Source organism: Tribolium castaneum, chromosome 4 (assembly GCF_031307605.1).
Source record: "Tribolium castaneum strain GA2 chromosome 4, icTriCast1.1, whole genome shotgun sequence".
In the NCBI taxonomy this organism is placed as follows: domain Eukaryota; kingdom Metazoa; phylum Arthropoda; class Insecta; order Coleoptera; family Tenebrionidae; genus Tribolium; species Tribolium castaneum.
Window position 1 is genome coordinate 10575849 of NC_087397.1, and position 10493 is coordinate 10586341.

The following is a 10493-nucleotide window of genomic DNA, read 5'->3' on the forward strand; positions in this document are numbered from 1 at the left end:
TCATTATTATTTATTAATGAACTTGTTTATTAAAAAGCGACTATGCAATTTCTCCGTAAGTTTTCTATTAATTTTTTATTTGTAGGTGGATTATATTTTAATTTTTCTAGCACATTATCGAGCTGAAAACTGGTTGCTTTATATTTTGCCAAATCGTGGCCAAAATTACAAATTTTGAAAGATTTAAAGTGTAAAATGTAAACTAGTTGTTATATGGGTCGGCGTAAGAGTGAGCCATAGCCCCGGTCCTAGATTTAGTCTGTAAGCCAGGAATGATGAAGAAGAATGGTACACCAGGGATGAATAAGAGAAGACCCGTGTGCGTGTAAAGTGCTTCATCTTATCTCCGTCGTTACTTGGCACATTCGTGTACTTTACACCGTTATGTTGCCATTTGAAGGCTTCATAAGCTCTTGGTCGAAGGTTAATAATCACCCCAGAATTGGTGGATGCGCCGGGCGATTTTCCTAAATCGCAATAATTAGGTGTTCTTCTTTGCTTTGGTTTTGAGTGATTTACGCGCACATAATTGAAAACAAGCCCAAGATTTGTGCTCGGAGAATTTATGCGAAAAGTGCATACGAAGTGAGAAAGTAGCGCGTCTGCCTCAAGGGCGCAGTTCCTGGCACAACAAGCGGTTCCCATTTATTACAACTTGATGTAATTAAACACAAATTTGCTATTTTACGTGCGTAATGTAATTTAAGGCAGTGCAGTGCAACCGCGACCTTACCGCGCTCTCATTATTTATTTCTGTTTGACTAACTATTACTTCGACTTAGATTAAATAGGGTAATGAAATGTCAACATTTCACGCTGAATGTCACGCCTTTGTTTCGCACGAAGACGCTAATTTATTTATATTTAGGAGAGGCAACTTTCAATCAAACGCAAACCGGCGAAATTCTTTTGCATAAAGTTAATTCCGAAGGATAGCCGAAACCTTCCGTTCTTGTGATGATGGATTATGATGCCACTCTTCTCACTTACAAATTCCGCTCTATTCTACAATCATTTATAACGTCTAAAGTGGTTTGAAATAATGCTCCCTTCGAAACAAAATTTCAGCAAGAATCCTATATGCACGTTTTTTTAAAATACTCTATTTTTAAATGTGGTGAAAATATTAATCTACTAAGCGTGGCGAATTGCAGAGATTTTCCTACGTGTACATCGCTCTATAGAAAGGCTTTGTTGCTCGCTCAAGGACCGCTTCCAGGCCTGCAATTCGCTAACGAGCCTTCCATAAGATCAACTTTTCGCTAAATCCGTCTTTTAATGACGTCTTTTCATCTCATTGGGACTTATCCTTATGGTTTTGCGAAAGAGTTGGCATTAAGAAGGCGCTTTCAAATTTACCACATCTTCTACCACACACCAAATAAACAGAACGAAAAGTTTTATTCCATAAGAACCACGATTTTATTTTCAAAACGTATTTCAGATGAATACGGGGTTAAAAGCCGGTTCTGAGCGATTTTTGAGCCAAAACCGTACTTGTTTCAAGAAATTTTACTGAAAAAAATAGTATATTATATTATAAGTGATAGAAATGCATCATTATATGCAAGTGAGAATTTTGACACTTCTCACGAGCTTTGTAATGGCATTTCGATCACGAGTGATATACGACATTTTATCTTACAGGTGCATTGTAAAAAAAATTTAAAAATGTAAGTAGATCCAAGTAACAGTGTGTATAAAGGGGGTTTGCCAAAGAAAGTGTTGTAATGGCGGAATTTTTTAAAATGGTCAACGTAAAAAATTACAAAACAATAAATTTAACAGGCAAAATTGGTTGCAGCTCATTATCTCTGTGGGCCATAAATTGTTTTTGTTTGGTGTTTTTGTCCCAAAAAAAATTCTTTCAAAAATTAAATATATTTTCGTGTTCAAGATTCATCAAAATTTAGACTTCTTTAGATTCTAGATGGACTTCTGTTTGTTGAACGTGTTTGTATCAACACCTGAAGACACTTTGTGTCTAGGAAAACAAAACTCAATGCTTCTGAAGACATAACATTGTATTAAAATATTATAGACAAAAATCAGCTTTTCGTAGAAAAATTTTAATAAAAAAAGACGCTTCTACTAAAAAAACATATTTGTGGAACGAAACAATAATTATATGTTATGACTATTATGAAAATTGGCTATCAGTTTTCTGTAATTTGAACTGAAATGGACTGGAAATTAAAGCAAGTTTTAAATTCTTCTTCAGACTTGGTTTAAAAATAAAATTGGCATTTTTTTATTTTTTCGTATCATTTTATTGTTTTTTGTTACATGATTATTTTGCATTTTTGTTACTTTCTTATTAAAATTTGGAAATTGCAGAGTTAATTACGCAGTATTTGTCATCACATTTACATCAAAAACAGTTTTCTGATACGAAATTTGACCCTGTTTCTGTGTTTTCGTATCTATATTTTCATCCAGGATTTTTTTCGTCACACTAATGACATTTTTTCAAAATAAATTAAACACTGGACCTAACTTTTTTTACTAAAATTTTTCTGAATAAATTAGCAATGGGCCAACGTTAAAACTATTTAACATATCTGTTTAAAGAACATCCTTACCAAAAGTTTTACTGTAATCTGTTCCTAATTTTAAAATAAAAAAATATAAAAAATGGGTATTAAATTATTCGTTTTTTTTTATTCCATATTCATTAACATTAGTTTAGTTAAAAATGTGCAAGAAAGAAAATAAATGTTCTATCAAATTGTATTGCCCTTTTAGAGCTTTACAAGGGGTTCCTTAATTTCTGTCGGAAGTTAGAAGGGGTTAGCACGGTTAAAAAGGTTGGGAAACACTGTCCTGTAACATTAGCATAGTTCTATGTATCAGTTTTGGTAGTGACTTGTGGTGCTCTAGTTACGAAATAAATAGTCTCATTGTTTTTCCCAATTTTCTCCAGATTTACTCACTCGTGAGTAGAACTCACAGCTTTATCTCTCTTGTGAGAGAAATTTGATTTGTCTCACGGAAAACAATGGTATAATGCACCTAATAAACTGCACCTGTAAGATAAAACATATTTTCCCTTATAGGTATTAAAATGTTCTTGCTATTCCTTTAGACGAGTAGAGGTAGTACACCTTTATTCACATTATTTGATTTAGTTATTTTTTTATCGTACTATTAGGAAAAAGTTGTCATTTGGTGTTTCTTTATTTTATTTGGTGATTTTTTTATTCTAGCGGTGAAAAAATTTTACAAAAACTTTTCACTGTACCTATAAGAAAAACGTTGTATTATACTCGCGTACCGCACTCGTTTCAGGACTCACGGATATTGAACAACTTTTCTTTACTTGTATAATAATCTACTATTAATTCACTTTATTTTGGTAAGTTTAAAATTTCTGTCTTTTAACCAGAAACTTAATAGTTTTGACGCCAATATTTTTGTTTGTTTTTACTTAGTAGATTTTATGTAACAAATTTAAAAATTATTATAATTGGCACATTTTTATCGTTTTAGCTTGATTTTGAACTTGAAAAGTTGCAAACTTAGCCAAAAAACACATAACTGGTAGTTTTGAATTATTTATGTCGAAGAAAAAAGTATAATTTTCATTTTGTAGTTTGTTTTTGGCCCAAGATTGCGCTTTGTAGTTTATAACTAAAAAAGTCTTCCTTAAAGTCATAAATATTTGTTTGTTGATAGTTTGGTAAGGTCAATTGTTATGCAACAAATTTGGGTTAAAATTTTCGTGGCAAATTGCTGATAAAAATGTTAAATTTTACGAACGCACATTTGTTTATTTATCTGTTGATAAATGTTATCTCAAAGTTGTGATAACAACAGTCATCGCGAATTTGACGCAACAAATTCGTAAGTAATTCGTGTTTGTGGCTGTTTAAAATCACTGTATGTAAATCCGTAGTTTTTCCATGGCTGTGATTTATTCGTGTCCCGCTCATAAACAGTTATTATGCTCATGGGAGGGTTATGCAAGCGATATAAAACACCATTTCGAAAAGGAACATTGCAATCTCTTATCTTATACCAACTTTGTCGATATTGATCTCGAACAACTGCCACAGAATAAGTTGCTGTTTCTCGATGGTAAAATATACTTGATGCAAAATAGTTTAAACGATAAGGGACTTGTAATAAGGTTGCGATATCTTGGCTCCAAGGAAGTGGCTTCAAAACTGCGATTTAACATCACAGTCAGTGTTAATCAAATTTTGTACAAGTATGAGCCTTCGAGATATTTTTCCTGCATCGTTCCTAGAACAGGAGGATGGGAGATAAACCTACAAAGTCTCCAAACATTCCATCAAGACTTGAAACTAATCCAGTGCTGCGTGCTTATTGAGGAAAACCAGCGCCTGGAACGAAAATTTTCGGACGTTTCCTTGAAAATCAACAACAAATTTATCGAGAAAAATGCAATTGATGAGACTGAAGCGAATTATCTGGATGCCATCAATCGCATTGAGAATCGACTGAGCTTTTTGAAGTCAAATCGAAACAGTGATGATTTCATGGACAAGATCAGCCAGTTGAATTTTTCAATTTTGGAAGAACCATTCCAGGAAAAGGAAGATTTCAAGAGCGATTATTCGGAATCGCTCCCCAACATTCCAGAAGAAATCAACCTGACTTGTTCTTCGTGTGCGCTCGATATGTTACCGCCGATTTATTTGTGTAAAAAGGGCCATAACGTGTGCAGTTGGTGCAAAGCCAGTCCTTGCAAAATCTGCTCTGAGGCCGTCACCATTGAGCGGAACCGCGATTTGGAAAATATCAGTCGGACGCATTTGCATCAATGTCGATATTTTTCGGACGGTTGTAACGAAAGATTGCTGTACAATGAAGTGCGAGTTCATGAAGCCAAATGCAACTTTTGCAAATACAAATGTTCCATTTGTCCGTATCTGGGACGATTCGATCATTTCTACAACCATTTGAAAGTCGTTCATAGCAGTATTAAAGTCGTGCAAACGACTCGATGCAGTTTTCCCAAAAATACAAACATGTTTCTTGTGAATAAATCGATCGGCATATTTTACTGCCAGTCGGAAACAGATGATAATTGTTTGATTTGGAGAGCTACTTTCTGCGGACCGAAGGAAAGACAATTCTTTTGTGAAATTACTTTCAAAGGAAGCAAATATAAGGAGGCGATTTTTTTGAAACGGCGAGAGAATGTCTACGAAATTAAGAAATCGATTGATGAGCTAAAGAAAATGAAAGCCAAAGAGAAATATGCGGCACTTAGTGTTACGACCTATGAGTAATCATTTATTGTGCAAAATCGGCGAAATAAATAAAAACTTCAACACTTGAACCACTTGTTTCTTTCACCTTTCCAACAGTAGTTGCTCACTTGTGAGTGATTTTAGGGAAGAATAGACAACACTTTTGCCAGCTTTATGTACACAATTTACTTCTTTACATTGGTTTATCTGTTAATTACGTGAAAATGGAACAGCATTGCAGCTGTACAAGAGCAGATAACAGTTTCGCATCACCCTCGACAGAGCTATTGTGAAGCCTTTGATTAATTATTGTTGTGTACAGTAATTAAAACAGTACACATATGGCATAGTTGAAGTTACGTTTGGCGAAAATAAGACATAAATCAATTAAATATTTGTAAATTAGCAATTATTTCCAAATTCTGTTGCTCCCGTCCGGTTTTTCCACGTAAGAAGTAAAAATGTAATCGCATCTGGTCAGCATCCCGGGATCGATTCTCGCCAGAATTCAAGTGCTCCTGAGGGATGCAGAAACCTGCTGCCGGCTATTTCGTTTTTAGGCTTTTCTCATATACGTGTCGGGATGCACAAGTGGTTTTATTTAATTTTCAACTTTTTGAGGAGCAGTTTTATGGCGGAAAGTTTTTGGGCAAAACACAAACGATATATAGATTCAAAAATCAAGTGAAGAGAATGCCAGTTATTTGCTACAAAAAGTTTTCCCGTGTAAAATTCCAGCATTTATGAATATTCAAAGCAAGAATTGTAAGTATTCGAATAACGGGGGCGTAAACAAAGGGTTGGAAACATACATGTATAGATTATAGAGGACTCTATAATTACAACAAGCCAATAACAAAAACATTTCAACGCACAAATAACAAATTATTCAATGAATAAGTACGAAGAATGTTTTTGTATTTTGAAAAGTTTTAATAATATTGATCATTTTAAAAAAACTATATTATTTTGTATATTGTTTGAACATATTAAATTAAGCGAGACTATGCTTTGAAACGGGCTATTTTGGCCCTTTGCATTATTTGTTGAAATTCTCTTTGTTTTCTCGAAATAGATAATTATTTTATTCAGTTTGGCAACAAAAATGGTTTTAATTGAAAAATCCTTTATTCAAACAGTCATTGCAACAACACATTTTATTAGTTTTAACTAAGTTGAGAGTGCTTTCTTTAATAGTTTATTATTGGTTTTATTCCGTTGAATTAATACCTGATTAATACAATTAATACATTAATAATTACATGCATTTTTAAAACCAATAATAATAATAAAAACGACGAACATCTCAGAAATAATTTTTTATTCCAAAACCAAGGCCGATAGAAAAATTTTTTAAAATATAAAAATTGTTTAGAATTAAAAGGTCTTTCGAATAAAAAGGAAATACACTATTCAGACAACGTATAACAAAAATACAGGCTGTTCTAATGATTTAAAAAAGCTCCATAACTGCTTTATTATTGGAGGTATTGATTTTTTTTAGATTATAGTTACGTTTCTGACGCATATTTTAAAAATATTGCGGTACATAAATATTAAATTTATGTCCCAATATAAAAAATACTATTGTTAATACGATTAGTAGAAATGTAAACATTTGGGACGTTCGCCGTTTATTATTATTATAGTTTTAAAAATGCATTTAATTATTTTATTTTATTATCTAATTATTACATTATTAATAATTTCTCCATAATGCCAGTGTAGATTTTGATTAGTTGCGTTGGGTAGAAGTTGAATGATTTCTATAAATTTACAATTTTGTGAAATAATGTTAACGCTCAGCCGTTAACAAGGATATTCAATCTTGCAATTAATACATCTACTTTTCCCGAATTATGGAAGCGAGCTAGGGTATGTCCAGTTTTCAAAAAAGGGGACAATGCTATTATTTGTAACTATCGACAAATTTCTATACTTTCTAATTTTGCTAAAGTCTTTGAGCAGTGTTTGTATCAGGATATCTATTATAGCGTAAAAAATTTCATCTCTCCGGATCAACATGGCTTCGTTAAGGGGCGCTCAACGGTTACGAATCTCGCGCTTATTACACAGTACATTGCAACCAACTTGGATTCTGGTCGTCAGGTAGATGTGATATACACCGATTTTACTAAAGCCTTTGATTCAGTTAGTCATGATATCCTGCTTCATAAGTTAACTTTCTTCGGCTTTTCTTCTTCTTCCCTTCTCCTCCTTCAATCATACCTATCAAATAGAGTTTCCTATGTTTCCTTTAATGGTTTTTCTTCTTTCAATTACTGTGTGAAATCTGGAGTCCCTCAAGGATCAAATTTGGGGCCACTTTTATTTATTCTGTTTATTAATGATTTGTTACTGTCTTTATCCTGTCCTGTTCTTGCGTATGCGGATGATTTAAAAATATTTAATTCTATCACAAATCAAAATGATGCTGACTTGTTACAACTGAACTTAAGTAAAATTGCAGACTGGTGTAACAAATATAAATTACATTTAAATATTAGTAAATGTTGCACAGTTTCTTTCTCTCGATGTCGTTCTCCTTTTCCATCTTCATATTCTATTAACAATTTTGCCCTTGAAAAAAAGGATGCCATTAAAGATCTCGGTATAACTTTTGACTCAGCTATGACATTCATTATCCATGTCGGAAATGTTCGTAATTCCGCCTTCAAGTCGTTAGGTTTTGTTATGCGTATGGGTAAATATTTTTCTGATATTGCACTGTTAAAAAATCTCTATTATGCTTTTGTCTTAAGTAAAATTGAATACGCATGTCTAATATGGTTTCCAATTTATATCTCTCACTCTATACTCCTAGACTCAATCCACCGCAGATTTTTGAAATTTTTGTCGTTTAAACTGGATGGAACTTATCCAGAAGTGGGCACCAGCCAAGACGAGCTGCTTGCAAGACATAACATAGTTGCACTTAACATTAGAAGAGAGCACATTTGTCTCAATTTTTTAGATAAATTACTCAGCAATAGGATCGACTGCTCTAACTTATTGGCTCAGATTCCGTTCAATGTCCCACGCATATGTTCAAGATATGAAATTATGTTCCGGCTCCCAACACCTAGAACTAACATTTTGCGTCGTTCACCACTCTTCATAATATGCAGTCTGGCCAATCATAAATGGGATTAAATTAGATTAAGTCTATTATTTGTATTATTACATTTTAAATTTATATTAATTTTCGTTATTTTTAGTGTAAGAATACCTGCATCTATAATTTCTTATATTTTGTAACAATATTTATTTTTGTCCTGTAACTGATAACCTCGTTGGACAATAAAGATTATTATTATTATTATTATTATTATTATTAAAAAAAAGCTAAGTTTAAATTAATATCTAATTACGTTATTGTTGTCCAATATACACGTACAAGGGAATATACTTTAAAAACCAATAAAAATAAATGGGCGAACGTCTGAAATTTTGACACGTTGACTTAAATTATTTTTTTTACTCCAAAACTGAGATCGATACAAAAAATTTTCAAAAATTGTTTAAAAAATGGGTTTTTCGAACAAAAAAACTACACACTGGTATAACGTATAACAAAAATGAGTCTTAAAGTGTGTTAAATTGTTGATTAGTGACTACTTTACAAACAAGGAAAAAACAAAAGAAATAGTATCAAAACATATGGTTTTGATTGTAAACTACCTTTACAAAATTTTATGAAAATCAATAATTTTTTAGGGCCGGTTTACAGAAAGCAGAAATAACATTTAGTTGAGAATTAAACTAATTTGAATTATGTTGCCATTTAAAATACATTGACAAATGTCAAGTAAACCGGCTCTTAAAAAGTTAAAGAAAAGCTAAAATAATTTTTGGCGCTCTCTAATTTTTAAAAGGTGTAACTTGGTATAAAGGTAAGTTCGGCTGAATCAATCTATTTTAACCTCAACAAACTTTTTTACCTGTTGTCTCAATTTTTTCATTACACCCTGAATAAGAACAAAAAATAAGCTAAGTCATATTTTTTGTGTTTACGAGTGTATTTGATTATTGAAAAATTTAAAATATTTTATTAAATTTGTATTTTTTTCGTATAGTTTATCAAAAACTAAAAAAAGGTCAATTAAATCTTACTTTTCTTTTGAAAACACTATGATAATACCTAGACAATCCGTACAAAAAATAAGTTGATCTGTTCTGCTGTTTGTTTAAGATTCCAATTTTTTCCAAATATTTAATTTAGTTTATTTTTCTTAGCACGTTTAACCTATAAGTAGTTATTAACGATGTTGCCAAAAATTCATTAGAGGTGACTAATTTTTTATCATGTTCAGAAAATATAACGTATTTTTTCTGCTTCAACACTGCGATAAAAAAAATCATTTATTAAATTTGAAATCTCTTTCAAACAAACAATAAGAACGCAGAGTAGATGCTGCAAGAAATCTTTGATTTATTTTAGAAAAAGTGTATAATGCGTTATGTTTATTTATTCTAATTCAGATTTGCATAAGAAAAATGATAAAAAACTAGGAAATTTTTTTACTCTCTAAAATAATACACGTATTTTAGAAATCATTTGATACAACATTTTATTAAAAATTATTTTTTTAAACTATGTGGTTCTTCCAAAAGTTATTAGAAAATTTTTATGCTAAAATGTTAGAAGACGATTTTTTTTTAATAAATGCAGTCTTAATATTAAAACACTGAAAATCGAAAACTGTAATTTTTGTAAAAAAATAAAAAATTAAAAAATGACAGGGCGGCACTCCAAACTTTGCACCTCGGACTCTAATAAGGCTAGAGACGGCTCTGGCTGTGTATTAACTGTATTAATATTATATTGTACTAATTGTTTTTTTTTCTTATTTTAAGACAAATTTAGTTGGTCAGGGCAGGTCAGGTTTTTATGCAAAAAATGCATTTTTTACAACTTCCCACACTTTAATAGATTCTTTGAACCGGTTAAGAGCCCAGTTCTTAAAACCTAATCGTAAAATTATGGCACACATTGCTCGCTTGCAGATTTATTAGGTTATTATTAAACAGAACCCTCGTAAGTCCCACATCAACATGAAAATGGGATGTAGCTTTGAGATACATAAAATCCGTGCACACATTTAAATTTTATTGCACCTTATCTCCGTAATGATTAAATTTCGGATACATACGCGGTATATTTCTTTTTTATCTTTCGAATCGTAATTTACATAACATATTCCGAGTACTGCACAAAATATTCCACAGGGTGCCGTGTTTCATAAAGTTGTTATTTATCGTTGTGTCAATAAC

The 10493-nt window shown here is 31.8% G+C and overlaps 1 protein-coding gene across 1 annotated transcript; it reads left to right on the plus strand.

The window, feature by feature from the left end:
• The first annotated feature begins 3746 nt into the window (after window positions 1-3746).
• Window positions 3747-5308, plus strand: LOC661914 (uncharacterized). Its single transcript, XM_968044.4, has 2 exons — window positions 3747-3843; window positions 3896-5308. The coding sequence occupies exons 1-2, from the start codon at window positions 3788-3790 to the stop codon at window positions 5256-5258; spliced, it is 1419 nt and encodes a 472-aa protein (XP_973137.2). The 5' UTR covers window positions 3747-3787; the 3' UTR covers window positions 5259-5308.
• Window positions 5309-10493: the final 5185 nt, after the last annotated feature.

Excerpts from the sequence above, each read along its gene's own strand:
- LOC661914 (XM_968044.4), top strand. The coding sequence starts at position 3,788 with ATGTTATCTCAAAGTTGTGATAACAACAGTCATCGCGAATTTGACGCA. Across the intron at positions 3,844-3,895 it reads GAATTTGACGCAACAAATTC|TTTTTCCATGGCTGTGATTT; the intron begins GTAAGTAATTCG and ends GTAAATCCGTAG.